At 45.1% G+C, this 17,444-nt stretch overlaps 2 protein-coding genes across 2 annotated transcripts in view; one reads left to right on the top strand and one right to left on the bottom strand.

Annotated features, from left to right (window-relative positions):
* kiaa0825 (KIAA0825 ortholog) overlaps positions 1 to 10,000 on the bottom strand; it is a 110,895-nt gene extending 100,895 nt beyond the window's left edge. Inside the window, exons 1-2 of the mRNA XM_070965449.1 lie at positions 9,615 to 10,000; positions 5,843 to 5,979 (exon numbers count right to left, since the gene is read on the bottom strand). Of these exons, the coding sequence (XP_070821550.1) occupies positions 5,843 to 5,973 (131 nt within the window). The 5' untranslated portion in view covers positions 5,974 to 5,979; positions 9,615 to 10,000. The remainder of the gene's footprint in view (positions 1 to 5,842; positions 5,980 to 9,614) is intronic.
* Positions 10,001 to 10,312: 312 nt separating this feature from the next.
* Positions 10,313 to 17,444, top strand: part of slf1 (SMC5-SMC6 complex localization factor 1) — a 29,847-nt gene continuing 22,715 nt past the window's right edge. The window contains exons 1-13 of the mRNA XM_070964814.1: positions 10,313 to 10,399; positions 10,906 to 11,017; positions 11,359 to 11,437; positions 11,621 to 11,846; positions 11,943 to 12,096; positions 12,881 to 13,009; positions 13,109 to 13,174; positions 13,679 to 13,825; positions 14,031 to 14,200; positions 14,405 to 14,539; positions 16,336 to 16,489; positions 16,656 to 16,824; positions 17,050 to 17,195. Of these exons, the coding sequence (XP_070820915.1) occupies positions 10,353 to 10,399; positions 10,906 to 11,017; positions 11,359 to 11,437; positions 11,621 to 11,846; positions 11,943 to 12,096; positions 12,881 to 13,009; positions 13,109 to 13,174; positions 13,679 to 13,825; positions 14,031 to 14,200; positions 14,405 to 14,539; positions 16,336 to 16,489; positions 16,656 to 16,824; positions 17,050 to 17,195 (1,734 nt within the window). The 5' untranslated portion in view covers positions 10,313 to 10,352. The remainder of the gene's footprint in view (positions 10,400 to 10,905; positions 11,018 to 11,358; positions 11,438 to 11,620; positions 11,847 to 11,942; positions 12,097 to 12,880; positions 13,010 to 13,108; positions 13,175 to 13,678; positions 13,826 to 14,030; positions 14,201 to 14,404; positions 14,540 to 16,335; positions 16,490 to 16,655; positions 16,825 to 17,049; positions 17,196 to 17,444) is intronic.

Consider the following 17,444-nt stretch of genomic DNA (forward strand, 5'->3'; position numbering starts at 1 on the left):
TGTGTGTGTGTGTGTGTGTGTGTGTGTGTGTGTGTGTGTGTGTGTCAGCCTACATACCTGCATAATTAAACATGTTATGCTGCTGTGAATGCTGCTGTTGTGTTCATGTGTGACTGTGTGCCTTCATCTGAATATGTGTATGTGTATGTGTATGTGTGTGTGGGGGGGGGGGCACTGCATACTGTAAAAGAAGGGCGGAAATGATTAGTCAGACAATTGATTGGTCAATCAACAAAAATCAATTAAGAAAGAGTATTTGTTTTCCATTACAATATCAAACCATGATATTAGTACTGTAACACCTTTAAATAGGCAGTTAAATATATATCACTAATCAATAGATAAAGAGAATATTAATTAGTTGCAGACCTATATATCTGTCCTCTAAACGTGTGTGTGTGTGTGTGTGTGTGTGTGTGTGTGTGTGTGTGTGTGTGTGTGTGTGTGTGTGTGTGTGTGTTAGCGTACATGGTACAGAGCCAAAGTGCCATTTCCCCATCAGACAGCTCATCCCCTACCGCAGGCCTATAAACTGCCTCCTGCCTGCTCCTGGGCCATGAACGCATCCAGATGTCTTACAATGGCAACACATTAAATAACCGTTCAATCTGACACACTTTCCTTTCAGAGGGGAAAAACGCAAGGGGATAAAATGTTATAGACTGTTTCAAACCGCTATCCTCTAGGTTGAACGCTATCATTTTCTCTCTCTTTAACTATCTCTTCCTCTCTCTTCTTCCTCTTCTTCTTTAGGCAGGCCAGATGATGCATCTCACTTTATTCTCTCGACACCAACTTGCTGACTGACAGAAACCTTGATTATAAAGTGGGTGTGTTCTGGTGTGTTTGCAGTGATCTGATGCCAGGCAGTATTTATTACACAGCACTATCAAACCCTTCATTAAAGCGGGCCTTTGTCATGTTTTTTTCACCTTCCCCTGTGTGTCTGTGTTTCTGTATTACTGAGCTGAACATGGTATAGGAAAGATGTTGCCTCAACTTGTGACAGATTGTGTGAGTGCAGCAACTCTTAACTATGCTTGCCCAAAGCTCACTAGCTGTAAAATACAGCTCCAGCAAGGTCAAAGCATAACCAGCATGGCTCAGGGTTGCTGACGGCACTGTGTGTAAAATTAATAGACACCACTTTAAACAACACAAAGGACTGTTCAGACGCTGGTTTGTTTGTGCAACCTCTGACTTCACTTTCTCTACGGAGAATATAGCAATAGCTTTCTGAAAAAATGTAGTTCTGGATATAGTATATTTAACATCTCCCCTTTCCTTTTTTAAAAATCACGCAGTGTGATTGGGTGGGCAAAATGTAAAGAGAGGAAACGCGTTTAAGAATTAATGCAGAAGTCAGATAAATGTAATTTTTAGCAGAGATTGTGATATGCCAATGAAGCCTCGCTGTAGATTAAAAGGCAGCACAGAGCGCTGTATGTGTGTTTATAGTACGTCATAAACATGGATGTTCGTTCTGGGCTCCACCCCAGGACTTCATGCAGACAGCAGGTTTCAAATGGGCTTCCATCTGTAGCTCGCTTTTCACCGACTCTCTGAAGTTCATTAAAAGCAGGAAACGTAAGTAGACTACACGGTGGGTATGAACTGGATGGCTTTTCTCCTGTTCCTCACTTTGATAACAGAATTGAGGTCGGATTAACCTCCGAGGACATCCGCCTCGATAGCCTGGGACTCCGTGAAGTGAGCGCTGTCCGAGACTCGATTTTGCCATGTGTGGCATGACAGAGTGAGACCCGTATTGAAGCCATAGACTAAGACAGGAGGGAGAATGGCTTTTAGGTTCCATGCTCTTTCTCCAGTTCCACTCCTCATCATCTCACTCTTGCCTTCACTCAACAAAACAATGCTCTCTAATGGCTACGGGGACAGCCCCAGCCTTTTCGGATACATTTTCAAGCCTTGCCTCTCCTGTTTTTCTCTCTCTATTTCCCCTCTTTCTTTTCTCCTCAAAACTCTTACTTTCCTAATTTTCTTTTCTTTACTCTCGCCTTTCAATTACCCCTCCTTAGGGCCCTGTGCTGTAAGTTATAAAGTCAATGTGGATGGTCCGTGTCAAAAAGTCCATCCAGCTCTCTACAATGTTGCGACCTTTTGCCCGCCAGTGTAAAAGCTACCTGCAGCCTAATCAACTTGGCAGGATTAGCTCCGAACCTGATGACTTCCACTGCCAGCAGCTAAGACGCTGAGGAAAGAGACAGAAAGAGAATGAGAGAGGAGGAAGGTAAAAACGAGGTGGAAAACAGAGGAGTCACAGAAAATAAAACCATTCAACTTTCGGAGTAAAGACGACAATAGACAAACCTGTAATGGCAAAAACGCTGGAGCAGAACTCAACAAAAGAGCCGGAGAATGAGAAAAGAGGCAGAGGAAGCTGGGAGGAAAGGATTCTTTAGGCCTCTTGACAAACATGTCAATCATCTTAGTCTAACTGACACACACACACACACACACTTGCACTTTCACTGCTGAAGCCAAATCTAATTGTTTTTCAGACTGGTCTAGCTTGACAGTCGACGCCGCAACCGTGCCCCCCCGCCAACCTTCACCACCGCTGAGAGAGAAAGGGAACAACCGGAGGTCTTTTATTAGATATGATGGCACATTTCACAGCTCCCTGACTTACAGAAACCCAATCCCGCGATTAGTCAGCGCTTTGACGTTATCTTAAGTTCCTTGTCAGAATTAATTTAGTGTGGGTGGGCTGCTGTGGGGCTGTCTGTCTGTCGCGCTCCGCTCGCCTACAGGAGGTGGGGGAGGGGGGAGGGTCGGAGGCAACGAGGGCAGGAAGATCCCTTTCAAATAAGCCCCAGCTCCAGTCGGTGCCAAACCAGCCGCCTGAGAACTAAATATCTCCACCATCAAAGGGCCCCATTCTGTGAGGGGAAAAGGAGTGAATGGGCTTGAATGAGCAGGCTGAAAACAGATCCTGTCCTGGCCCAGCCTGTCGCCCACTTAGTGCCCTCGGCCCTCAGCCCCACAGCCCAGTCAATGACACCGGAGAACCGATACAGCCGATATGCTAACTTAACACACGTGTCACGCACAGCTAAACACAAAATCAGCTACATACTGCACGGACTCCGGATCAGCGTTTCTCTTCATATTTTTGGAAAATATCACGATGCTTTGTGGTGGCAGGCTTTCAACTCTCGCCTGCTTTTCAACACGTACGCAAAGTCCTGATTATCAGAAGCACACACACAGAGTCAAATTTAAAAGTATTGATGTACCCTGATCAAGATTGGCAGTCGACTAGCGAGAGCTATTTGCCTTGCCAGTGTGAAACCAGAGGCCTGTCTGCACTCTCCAGGCCTGTGCTGACACTTCATTAGAGGTCTTTTCCTGGTGGCCCTGCACTGCCCGGCTCCACTCCCCCGGCCAACTCCGCACCGCGCCACTGTCCCAGCTGATGAAAACTGATGGATTACACAGCGTTTCAATTTGGGGGAGCCGGCTCCGTTGTCAGCCTATCTTAATCTCCTGCAATTAGGGAGCAGCTCTTAGGCAAATCTCTGACATCTGAGAACTGGGAGCAGGCCAGTCACTTTGACCCACAAACAGGTTGAAGTCCTTCACGGGTGTGGGCAGCTCTGTCTCCTCCATCTCTCAGCTTCCCTTTCCTCTCCTCCACTTCCGTAATTTGTCCCACACACTGATAAGTCAATTAGGCAGCAGGTGAGTGCGTTGTGCATGTGTGTGTGGCGCATATATGTCTACAGCCCACCCTGGTTGAGGCGAAAGAGAGGCCTTGCCAGATTTTGTTTGCCTGGATGTGTGCTGACAGTAAAAGCGTTGTCCTGAAGTAGACTGGGAGGAAGTTAGCTGCAGCCTGACAGACACTGACCAGTGGTCCCCCACGGTGAGAGGAGGATTGCCTTATTTTTAGCCCCATTCTCCATTATCTGGAAGCTTTGTTCTCATAATGGTTATCCCTCTCCCATCTGCAGGAACACAAAATAACCCTTTAATGCTTAGAAAGCAGAAAAATGGCCCGGCCTTCGGTAATAAGCCTTGAATTACCTACCCAAGGGTTTTCGTTTCAAGATGTGGAATCTTCAATTATTATGTTCCCATTTAGAAGGAGGAAGGAAAGAAAGAGAGAGAAGGGGAGGGAGACAGAGAGAGGGAGAGAGTGACGAAGGGATGAGTCCCAGACACTAATGGTGCCAGAGTGAGGCTTTGTTCACTTGCTACATTTAGCTTGTCCTTCATCATCTGCCCTCAGCCTCACAACACCAAAAACGATAAAAGACCTGAAATATAGATTTCTCTTTTTCTTCTCTCCGTACATGTCTCTCTTTATCAATCTATTTGTGCTCTCCATCTATCCCCGGCTGCCATCATTGACAGACGTCTATATTTCAGTCCCCAGTGCACGAAAAAAGAAAAAGAAAAATCTAATTTAAGTTGCATTTTCTTCCACAACACACGATGAGAAGATTGTTTCAGTAATTAATAGAAGTGAACGGTTCTCTCAGTTTATCAAATACTTGACCCTAAATGTTAAACACTGTAAGATTCTCAGTTTGATCATGGCCTCTGTATGAATCTTCATACGATCATCTAAAATCGGTTCAACCATGAACACACAGACGAAGCAGGTGAGAAATCATACATGCAATTAAGTGATTAGTCTGAAACCCACAGTTACCTGCAACCGGTCAGTTTTCTCCCAGTGTGCGACCATTTGTGCTTTTCTTACTTGCTATTGTGTAAATGTGCTTTTGAATTGCACAAAGAGGCTGTTCAGTGGTGCAAACTGACATATTAACTTATATGTAAGATTATGTTTACACTAACGATCTTTCCTTTCATTCCTCTACACTGCTGCCAAAGTTATACTTTCCCCGTCTTATCAAGTAAATGCTCTGTTAGACTTCTGTACATGGGGCCAAGAACTTTGTCTTTTTCCTGGCAGAAAAATGTGATTTCTGATAGTTTAACCAAGTTTTTCTTAATTCCTTTACTCAAACCACAGGAATCAAACTGAGCTGATATTAGGGATTTCTCTCAGTTAAGTATTTATGCAGTTTGATGCGCAGAGAGAAAGTAAAACAGACCAACAAAAATATGGATGTAGCCTTTGAGCTTTAATCGTGATTTTATATTTCTACCTCTGGAACACTGCTGCCATTGCTGCCAGTGTAAACAATATTACTGGTGTTTCTTTTTTAAGTCTGTCAGTCATGCAGGCTTCTTCTCTCTTTAAAATTATCCTGCTAGCGTCTGCACACAGTCAGCATACAAACAAAATCAGAGCTTGTTTTCCCAGCTTCAGAGCAAACCGTTTTTTGCCCTTAATCTCTGTACAGTAAGGAACAACGACTTCCACAGAAGTGGAAATTTTCTGAGAGGTAATATAATCCATCAAAGTAAACATGAAGCTTTAATTAGGTTTTGTCAAAGTTAGTGTTAAACATTCATTTCATTTTTGTCAACGCTGCGTTCTCGTGCTAAACTGCGCCTTGTGTTGCGCTCTGCTTCCTGTCATTCACCTGAGATCCACAGAAATAAATGGAAGGCCTCACCAGGAAATAATCCCTCAAAAACAGGCTGCTTTGAAAACTTAACTGTCGTGTACGTGCCTTCTTATTTTGGATGTTTTTGTCAGCTGGGACAGTACTTAATTTCAACCTGGCCTCATCATAAATTTTAAACTCTAAAAGAGATGAAGAGCAAGTAAAAGTGATTGTGGGGGGGCGTGAAATTCATAGAAAAGGGCTAAAACTCTAAATGACAGAACTATTTTGACTTAAGGGGAAAAAATAAAGATGAGGAGGGCATTTTTAAGTCTTTTGCTACTCTGACTCACCTGCTGGCATTGAGGTTAAGTTTCTCCTCTGTGTCTTTTAGAAGGTGCTCAAAGTCCATCTCGCTTGAAACCCCTGGAACCAGCAGCTCCACAAAGGCATGGTCTTCAGGAAAGTCCCCCGGGCACTCCATCCTGCTCTACAGGGAGAAGGAACCGGAGAGACGAAGAGAGAGGTGAACATTAGAAACACTACACGAGACGCGCCAGTTCATGAAACAAAATAATGAGAAAGACAGCACTGGTGTCAGGATTAAATCAACAATTTATGCTGACACCAAATAACAGAGATCTGGAGTGTTGTATTATCACAGCTGTCTGTCAAGACACTGAACACACACGCACACTCTGTACGCACACACTCCATAATAATTAGAAATTTCCTCAAACAGGAGTCTTATTAGGAGGCACAAATCAACTGCACCTGAAACACCTGAAAAAAAGGAAGCTTATCATCAACAAAAACACTTTCCTCCCGTTCCTCTCCTCTTTCCTCAGAAAGTCATTTGGAGAAGGAGGACCCCCTGATCAAAATGCATTGCCTCAGCCTCTAACCACTTCCACCTACTGACACTACAGTGAGTTAACACAGGGAGAAAAAAAAAAGACCAAATAAATAAACAATGAGGTGAGATGCTCTTCAGTTGAGGCTTTAAATAAACAACTCATCTCCTTACGTCTACGGCAGAACTGAGGGCCTCCCCCCTACCCTGTGGTGCTTAACGCTCATGCTAACAGCCAATCCCACGCCGGTGCCGCGTTGCTGGGTCTCATATCAACATTGTCATCAACGCGAGTCAAGTGGAAGGTAATGGAGAGTGTCTGTGTCAATTTGGCTTTCTCACACTCCGCCTCTCGGCCCTTTCCTCGTCATCTGCTCTGATTTTAATAATCCCTGTCAAACTCCAAACAGCTCCCCGCACTCCGCTCCGCTTCTTCGCGGCTGCATACAGTCTATGCCACTCTCCCTGACAGGGCAGACAGGAAGCTCAACATTCATTTAGCCTGCACAAAGGGAGGCCTGTCCAGCTGGACAAATATTATTTTCCTCCACTGACAGCCCCACCAGTTAAGCTTGTCCTTTATTATTTCTCCCTCTCTTCTTCTCTCTTGCTGTTTCCCCTCATCATCACACTCCCTCTGCGCCACTGTCTGAGAAGGGGTCTATACGCAGCCATTGCTGAAAGGGAAGAAGATTTTAAATCCATGGATTAGGAACTAAACATTGTAATTATCTGGGCCAGACAGTGTGTGAGCATGTGATTTTGAATGGTGTCTGTTTATGCGCGTGCCGACTACAGCGCCATACGTCTCTTTATGTGTATAAAAGACGGACAAACAGATGGACAGACGGTCTGAATGTGTACACTGTATGTCTGCTGGGTGTCTACCTCCTGGTCTGCCAACATATCATCTGTTATCTTAAGCATGAGTGTGTACATGTAAATGTGAGTGTGTCAGGATTCTCCAAGCAGCACACAGGGCCTCATTAGTACTAGACTTTAAATCATCTGGTCTCCATTGTCTTGTCATTAGCTCTTTACAAAGCAGATGTTAGAGGAGCCCCTGTGTGTTTCACAGTGTTGCAGCAGGGACAACTGGGCCAGGCGCTGAGACGCTGGCTGCCTGAGACATCCACTCCACAGCTATTAGAACAGGAGAAGGAACACAGCCACACACTCAAACACACACACACACACACACACGTCACTGTCCTATCTCTCTTGCTGCTGCCTGTCTACCCCAGCTAGGCTAACACACAGGCCCATTTACAGTAATGAGTTTGTCCTGAAATATTTAGCAGCACGTCCCCCAGGCCGTCGCTTTAAAGCCACTTAGAGCATGTCAAGTTAAAGTCAACATTATTTTAAAGGGGGTACCTAACAGTCTGCTGTGAAGGAAACATAATAAATTAAATAGGTGCATATTCTAAGATCACAATACTGCTGAGAACTACCTCATGGATGCCCAAGGGGGGGTGGGCATGGCCCCGCTGTTACTGCGCAGCCATGTGCTGCACTGTGCTGCTTTTGACTGATTTTCTTCTTTACAAAAAGTCCTGTCTGCTTAATGATGGGCTTTAGTCTCATCACATTTGATATAGTGATATTTCTGCTCAATTTAAGAGACGCTAATCTCGTTAAAATATATTGGTCACTTCTTTTCTTTACCACAGGGAAATATGTGGACATAATATCTCCTTAAAATATGTTGTGCAAGACTGTTCGGAAGCTGCGGTGCAACAGCATCATCGTAACAAATGCCTATGTGATTAGCCTGCACTGAGGGAATGAATAATACATGACTTAATCCTGATATTACTTGTCATTCCTGTTTAGCAGAATAATCATCATCATTCAATAGTATTAAAGTACCCTGAGCAATGAGTCAATTACAGCTGTTGAAAAACAAGACAATATTGTCACACTGGAGCAGTTGATATTATGCAGCTTATTGCATCCCAACTGTCATGATTTGAGTAAACTTAAATACTCGTATCCTAACCATGCATTTACTGTGAGAGAGCTGACACACACAACAGGCACATAGACATCAAGGTTGCATGGTTGTGCAACCTTGTACTGTACTTGTACTGTCTGTACTGCACTGATGACAATAAAACTGTCAGCTACAAAGCAAATATAATAATAGGTCATAAACTGCTCAATAGGGCTACAACTAACAGGTATTTGCATTGTTGAGAAACCTCTTACAGAGTAAAAGATCACGCTTCAGTGAAACTGTCGAACTACTAGTTTTGTCCAAACAATGATGTAAAACCCAAAGGTTTAAAAGCCTGAAGCAGAGGAAAGTTAGTGAATGTTTGGCATTTTGTCATTATTTATAACTTTTATGATTAATCAGTGGATGATTCATTGATTTATGGTTGTTAAATCTGTAAGCCAGCTAGTAAATACTCAACTAATTGTTTCTCTGTCTTAAAATTACCTTTTTTTTCTCATTCGTTTCTCCTTTGGTGATGTTTTATTTACATCTCATAACAATCCTTTCTAGCATTTTCTGCTATGTGTAAGCAACACGTCACTGAGAGACTCCAGCTGTTGACTCTTACTGGCTTTTCATTGTGGCATTTGGCCATGTGAGCTGTCTTAGCGAGTTGCATACAGGCCTCTTGACTTCTAGATCAGATTTTTGATTAACCGATGAATCATTTCATCCACAGAACATCAGAAAACAAAAACAGCACAGCATAAATGATCAATCCTAATTTCTGAGTCTTGTTATGTCTAACCACTCGACTAAAACCAAATGTAGTCAATTGACAATAATATAAAACAGAGAAAAGTGCCAAATCGACTCATGTGAGAAGCTGGACCCAGCAAATATTTTTGTTTCACTTATGAATGAATTATCAAACTGTTGATTATTAATTAGAAATTAGTCCCTTCTGCACTAGAGCTTGATAATATTCCTCATTGTTCGTCAGAATATTTGATTCTCATAGACTTTTTCAGTGTTTTCTGGTGTGTAGATGTAAACAACACAATCAATAAGAGGGAGGGAGGGAGGGAGGGAGAGAGAGAGAAAGAGAGACCTGCGCTGTTAATGCAGACCTGTTGACCTGCTCGTCGTGGTTTTTGGCCATGTGACCAGACATATACTACTACCTGCTGACGCTGACAGGTTACCTGTGTCTGTTACAAACTGTGGTGGATTCACACGGCACCTCTGTCACATAAACAAGTAGCATGAACCCCTGCACTGATCCAGTGTTGCTGTGAGCAGCGACACGAGTAGAATTTGTGTACCTTACCTTGTTTGCGTCGCTCGATTCAATGTTAATCCATTACAGGGAGGGAAAACACGAGCAGCGCCATTTGCAGCCGCTTACTGCTGACATTAGCCTATAATAGCTTTTTCTAGTTATAACAAAACGGTAAACCAGGACAATTCAACAGCAAATATGCGCCCACGTAATGTCATTACACCATTGTGATTGAAAGCTTATCTAACGGTTACTGAACGTTAAGTGGACACTGTGCTGAGCAGTTTTTATGAGCAGCCGTGCGGTTTCATAAGCAGCCTCTCTGTTAAAGTCAAAACATTGTTACCAATCGATCAAATATTCGCCTTAATCAATCAGTGCTGTTAGATATCCAGCTATTTTGCTTATTTCCGGGGACAGAAAGCGTCCGTGACAACAACCTGGAAGTAGCTCTATGAAAACTTCCGCTTTATGGAAGATTCCAACTAAGATGAAATATGGGGGGAGATTTTCTCCACAGTGACGGAAATATGTGTGATATTCGCAAATAGTTCAAAAAATTTATATGACAGCCTTGTGATAGTTTTCAGGTCTTTTTCTATTGAAGAAATGGCCGTTTAAACGTTGTCAATGCTTACACGACCTATAATTATATGACGAATCTCCCCTCGTCAAAATAGTTAGCCATGCCGTGAAGTTGTCAACACATGGCAGTTGGGCGGTGAACTCACGGATTTAACACATTTATCGACCGTTTATTAACGCCAATGAGGAAAATTGCCACGTATGCGTGTCCGCGAAGTTGAACATATTTATGGAAAAAGCAAACAAACGTTAGTACAAACCACAGCTCACGTTATTGGATGCCGGTGTGTGCGTCAGAGTTTTGGCGCGCCTGTACGTTACCGGGAGCGCAGAGTCATCGCCGGTGGTTTGGGAAAGGTACCTGAAGAGTCAGCTGTGTTTGAAAACAGCTGGATGAAATATAAACACTCTGTTATTCTGTAGGTTAAATACTGATGAGTGATTAAGAAGCAATGCGGGGTGTTGGTGATTTATAAAACTGAGGATCTACAGGTGCAAGGTTCTTAAAACCAGTTTATATAGTAGAAGTTTTTTGGACACCCCTCTGATTTTGTTTACAGCTAACATCTAAATCCCTTAAGTACGATGCTGTGTAGCTCAGGCAAAACAAATGCTCCCCGTCATGTTTGTGAAAGCAATCCAAGTCATCAAGTCAAGCAAGATTTGCAACATAATTTTTCCCTAGTCACTGGAATAACCTGTAATTAGAATCTCACAGGCTTAAAGCTCATTTTGTCTCTGCTTCATTTGTCAGGATGGCGAGCTGCACGCACGTTTTCCAGATCTCTGGGATCAAGATCCCTGAGAAGAAGAGAGCTTTGGTCCAGGGAATCCAGCAGCTGGGTGGGAAGTACATCGGTGGCTCAGTGAGTAGAGATCCCTCAGAAATTGAATGATTATTCAGCCGATGAATTCATTCGCAGGGGCTGTCACTGTTGTATGGATTGTAGATTTGTAGTTAAGTGCCCTGTGGAGATACAAGTTGGAAGTATTGTGATTGTCTGTCTTTGTGTTGCCAGACGTAGGGAAAAACATGCCTCTGGCTGACAGCACTTCCTCTCTCTGTCAGTGTGTGTAGCTCCTGTCAGGCAGAGGCGTTCACGCTGACGCTGTGTGTCAATGTTTAAATACCTACTGATGAATGACTGGTAGCATCGTTTCTAATGTATTAGAAGCGCAGAGTAAACGTTTGAAAACCATCTTCCAGGTCTATCAGCACAGCAGCACCCATCTCATCATCCCTCAGGTTTTGTCCAGCGAGAAGTTTTTGGCAGCCTGTGCTGCAGGTCAGTCATGATGATTATCACACTGATGATGATGATGTTCAAAAATCATTCATATCTGAGCGCCATGATGATATCAAGACCGCTCACTCACTTCCAGCACTTCACAGCCCCAAGACTAACTCGACACCACTGTTCTCTCTTTCATCTGATTTCTTTTCCATACCCTGCGTCCCCCTCCACCAGGAAAGTGGGTTGTGACTCCAGACTACGTGTTGGACAGTGTTAAGAATGGTTCCTGGCTCGCAGAAGGACCCTATGAAATCTCCATTTCCACGTGTGCCACATCTGCCTTCTACCCTGTCAGACGGTGGAGGGAGAAGGTGGCCAGCGGGAGGCTAACAGGGGCCTTCCAGGGCTGGGCGGTTCTCCTCATGGTCCAGGAGCCCACCCGCAGGGCCATGTTCAAACGGTGAGGAGTCACATGAAAAAGCTTTATCATCAATCACAACAATCAATGAATGAAAAGATGGCGAGTATGAAACTGCTGCACTGTGCTCTTTCCCAGGCTCCTGAAGGCAGGCAGGGCTAAAGTATACAACTACCCCCCTCCCTCCCATGCCACTGTCACTCATGTCATGGCTAAACCCATCACAGAGGACTCAAAATCCCACAGTGCTCCTTGCTACCCTGTAAGCCACATTGTCCAGCACCTCTTTGGGGTAAGTGAGATTGATTTATGCAGAAGATACTCAATATCAGGCTTCATCATGTTACTCTCATTTCATTTGACTGCATAATTTTTAATATTACATGTGATCTTCAGTCATATGTGCAGTCAGTACTCAAGTCTTAGAGGCTTTTGGTGGCTTAAACCTGCTGTTTTAACAATTTATATTAAAGCTGGAAGTCCATGAGGGAGAGCGCTGGAGTTATTTTAATAAATACATAAATAAACAGCTGTTAAACGCTGCAATCATAAACACACTGCTCTTTGCTCACTGCTGTGGGTGAGTGCTTTGTGCTACCAGGTTAGCACTGAAGCTCAGTCTGTCGGCTCAGGCGGTTTGAAGTAGAGCGCGAACCATCACCGTATCTAACTACCTCATGTCTCATCCACGTGAAAGAAAACGCCTGATGTCATTATAATGAACTTAAACAATAAACATGGCTGTTATTGTCAAATTAGCATGTTAGCACTTTGGCTGCCGGTCTAGTGCAACTCACCCGCCATAGCTGGAGCTAGAGTCCAGCCATGTGCAATGAGTGCATGGGCAGATGTGCACAATTAGGCAGGTAGGCCGTCCAATCATTTCATTTGGGTCAAACGAAATGATTGGATGGTCTTAAAACAGGCCTGCCACAGATACTGGATACTTTTTCTGTCTTTCTTTGCTGTTTGGATGAACAAATCTAACAAAAAGTTCCTCTAAAACACATCACCTACTGTAGTTTTAAAGCTTTTTTAAATGCAGTATGAGTGCAGTTTTTTTTTTCTTTTGTCAGAGTAATTGTGTGGACATGAAGTTCAACATCACGGATGATCATCCAGCTGAGACGAAGAAGGCCGCTGTTGCTGATTTGGACTTCTCTGAGCTGGGGACGGAGCTCAGGGACTGTGTCGTCAAACATGAGGTGTGTGTGTTTGGAGTCATAGCTGAATAAGCTTTTAGATGGTCCTCACTGGCTGCGTTGAGTGTGTTTGACGTTGTTAACGTGGTCTTCTTGTTAAAGGGCCGACCGAGACTGTGCTTCCTTGAATTCCTGGGTTACTGTGACCCGTATCGTCCGCAGTCCCAGGTAGGTATGCCTTCGTCCCTGCCCCCGGTCGCTACCTTACATCTCTAAAATAACTACGCGTTTCATAAAGGAGATCAGGTCATTCAATTTCCTTTATGTCATACATTTCAATGGAAAGTGACATCCATAGCAAGGGCGCATCATACCCAGGTCACCAATTTAACCACCACTGTCAGCTGATCTGAGAGGTTTGATTGGCAGACCTATTAACAATGCTCTCCACTGTCCTGTCCATACCTTACCCAAGTGGATCTCCATCAGATTGCTATTATAAGTGCCCGTGTATTTCCATTCTGTACTTTCTGAATCCATATGCTATTTGCCAATAACAGACAGTCTGAAATGACCCCCAGGAACTTTTGATGCCCATTCACTTCCTATTTCCATTACCCTCCTGCCCCTGCTTTTTCCTCCTCTTTCGCCCGTCCGTCTCTTTGAGTGCCGTGTTTTCCCCTCCTTTCCATATACCTCTTACGTTTCATCATTGTTCTTTTTTTCCTCCAGGCAACGGAGACAGACTTCAGCAATGTCGGTACTATGATAGAGTGCGGGTTCTTCATTGAAGCCTTGGACTCAATCAGAAGTGCTGTATTCCCGGGTTTGCTGCCACCAGCACCTTACCTGCTCTCCCTCTTAGAGTACGCACAGCAGGTAGGACCAGAATTACCAGACTGTAGAAATTCACACCTGCTGCTGCATGAGCCTCAGGGGCTGCATGAAAGTGTAACATCTTTCATTACATTTTTCTGAGTTTTGGTAGCTGCCTTTTTGGCTTTTTTTGTGGGGGGCATCACTGGACAAAGCTCTGCTTTGATATCCAAACCCCTCAAACGTCATTTGTTGTCTTATGTCACAGGGAAACGCCACATCTGTCTTCCTGAGAAATTTCCTACAGGTTATGTATAACCTGCTTGTGACCAACCCTCCCTGGCTGGCTCCCAGCACAGTGAAGAGGTATTTTACCCAGGTGCTGCAGTGTCCTCGCTGTAAGACAGGCCTGTGGCCTTTTCTGGAGACAGCCATCAGGTAAACCACATGTGAACTGTATGCAGAATAATGCTCCCATGCAGTTTATTCACTGCGTGTGTGTGTGTGTGTGTGTGTGTGTGTGTGTGTGTGTGTGTGTGTGTGTGTGTGTGTGTGTGTGTGTGTGTGTGTGTGTGTGTGTGTGTGTGTGTGTGTGTGTGTGTGTGTGTGTGTGTGTGTGTGTGTGTGTGTGTACTCCTTCAGTTACTGCCTGTCCAGTGAGGTCACCTGTCACCCGCTCCCTGGACCTGCCCTGCCAACACTGTTACAGTTTCATAGTGACCTCCTGGCATTTCTCCTCAAGCTCTTCCAGGGAGAACTCCACTCTGTCAGCACCGGGTAACCGCTCTCCTTTTGTCTGTTTTAAATGTATGCTCTCCTTTCTGTTCATCAGCAAAGCCGCTGATTGGCTCGACTGATCGTTATATTTTAGCTGGTGTGAGCAGCACAGAGCTGCTGGAGCACGATCATCTGAATTCATAGCAAGGAAGCGGCTCATACTCCGACTGGCTAGAGTCTATTTTTAGGTCTCCGGGCCGGCGACAGCTGTGGCCAGTGGCGTTATGTTTTCAGGTGGTCCGTCTGTTCATATGTTTGTATGCTGCATTCTCATGAACGTGATATCTCAGGAACAACTTGTGGGAATTTCTTCAAAATTGGCACAAACGTTCACTTTCACTCAACGATGAACTGATGGGAGTTTGGTGGTGAAAGGTCACTGTGACCACACATGACACAAGTTGCCATGTTTTACAATTTGTAGCTTCTTTGGAGCAACATCCATATTTAAGCTCTGCAGCCCACCAGAAGCTCATTGGTTCTGCTCAGGTTGAGCTGCAGGTGATTGTCATTGCACCGCCTGATGCAGCTCTCTATCAGTCCTCTGTGCTTCTCTGGAAAAATAGTCTCTAAGTGAAGACAGCATGTTTCTCACTGGACCTTGTTCAGTGGAATCATACTCAAAGTCTTCTCTGCATGTGAGTCTAAACAGACATGGATATAAACTGCACTTCGACTGGACGGCGAAGGAAAACGATCACAAGGCGATTATTCTAATTAAGATATACAAGATTGGATGAGACTACATGTATATTTGTCAGTTTGTACTTGTTTGTATTTATTTGAAAACCCTCCACTAACAATTATTTGTTGGTATTTACTAACTCGCATGCAATAATGGCTTCAAATGTAATTAGATTTGAAGAGAATGTATTAAATTTATGTCACAGTTTTATTCCCACAATAAATGATTTCATTAGTTACATTAGACGGTCCGGTCTTCCTTCAGTCACCTCTCTCTGCCTCCCTCTCCCTCTCTCTGCCTCTCTCTGCCTCCCTCTGCCTCCCTCTGCCTCTCTCTGCCTCCCTCTGCCTCTCTCTGCCTCTCTGCCTCCCTCTGCCTCCCTCTGCCTCTCTCGGCCTCTCTCTGCCTCTCTGCCTCCCTCTGCCTCCCTCTGCCTCTCTGCCTCCCTCTGCCTCTCTGCCTCCCTCTGCCTCTCTGCCTCCCTCTGCCTCTCTGCCTCTCTCTGCCTCTCTCTGCCTCCCTCTGCCTCTCTGCCTCCCTCTGCCTCTCTGCCTCCCTCTGCCTCTCTCTGTCTCCCTCTGCCTCTCTGCCTCTCTCTGCCTCTCTCTGCCTCCCTCTGCCTCCCTCTGCCTCTCTCTGCCTCCCTGCCTCTCTCTGCCTCCCCCTGCCTCCCTCTGCCTCCCTCTGCCTCCCTGCCTCTCTCTGCCTCTCTCTGCCTCCCCCTGCCTCCCTCTGCCTCTCTCTGCCTCTCTCTGCCTCTCTGCCTCCCTCTGCCTCCCTCTGCCTCTCTCTGCCTCTCTCTGCCTCTCTCTGCCTCTCTCTGCCTCTCTGCCTCCCTCTGCCTCTCTCTGCCTCTCTCTGGCTCTCTCTGCCTCTCTCTGGTTCTCTGCCTCTCTGCCTCTCTGCCTCTCTGCCTCTCTGCCTCTCTCTGCCTCTCTGCCTCCCTCTGCCTCCCTCTGCCTCCCTCTGCCTCTCTCTGCCTCTCTCGGCCTCCCTCTGCCTCTCTCTGCCTCTCTTTGCCTCCCTCTGCCTCCCTCTGCCTCCCTCTGCCTCCCTCTGCCTCTCTCTGCCTCTCTCTGCCTCCCTCTGCCTCTCTGCCTCTCTGGCTCAGGGATTTTGTGCTGCCTGAGGTGACAGGAATCCCTCAGGCTTCAGCTTCAGGATCTTTGCTGTATGGAACCTTCTGGACTGTGTGGGAGCGCTCCACGCTGTTGTCCCGAGCTGTGAAACAACTAACCAAGCTGTTGGTACGGGCTGCCATCGAGGTGAATACTGTGAGGCTCATGTATTGTTATTCTCACTGGATGGCGTGTCGGTGCGCCCATCGCCCCACTGAATTGCCCGTTGGGTCAGATTTGTGACATGATCACAAAAACAGCGTTACACCTGCTGCTGGAGCTTGCTAACTCCATACTGTGATCTTCTCTGAAGGACTTCTCTGAGGGAGGTGAAAAGCAGAAGCTGCATTTGGCCGACACCCTGCTGGACCTCCTGTCCGTGTTGGTGGAGTTCTGGTGTCAGCAGCACTTCAAGCTGAACCAGAACCTGGTGGAGAAAGGCCTGAAAGACTTAGCAGAGCACTTTGCCGTGATAAGCCAGGGTATGCAAAACAGAAAACATTGTGTGTGCACGTATGTGTGTGTTTTAATCATGAGAAGACTAATACTGTAGAGCTACAAATGTTATTTTTCAGCTGATTCTACTTTACAAATACTGCACTGTTTACAAGTAATTCAATCACAGTATTTAACCTAACCATTAGCATTATATTTTCATTTCACCGACAGTGTGGTATCTGATTTATTTCCCTTGTTTTGTCCTGTAGATGCGTCTCCGGTGGTGCTGGAGGAGCTGGTTATCAGGATTCGCTCCGTCAGACTAAAGCTGGTGATGGCTGATGCCATATTCAGGAATCTTTGCTGCAGAAATGGATTCACAGTTGGAGATGATTCCCTCTCTCTCAAGAAAATGGTGTGTGTGCTTGTTTCTTGTTCTTCACTCAATTTCCCATTACTTACCCACGGGAAACCGCACTGCATTCATCAGTCTTATATTTATGACAGGCTTTGTCGTAATTTGAGTCATGCACTCTTTACTTATGAGTCACAACAGTCGTGTGCTGCTTAGTTTCATAACCCACAAAGACACTGAATGACATTACGTCAAATGTAAGTTTTACACGATATTAAAATGAGGATCAGCTGAACTCTGCGTGAGTTC

This window comes from Chaetodon trifascialis, chromosome 6 (genome assembly GCF_039877785.1).
Source record: "Chaetodon trifascialis isolate fChaTrf1 chromosome 6, fChaTrf1.hap1, whole genome shotgun sequence".
In the NCBI taxonomy this organism is placed as follows: domain Eukaryota; kingdom Metazoa; phylum Chordata; class Actinopteri; order Chaetodontiformes; family Chaetodontidae; genus Chaetodon; species Chaetodon trifascialis.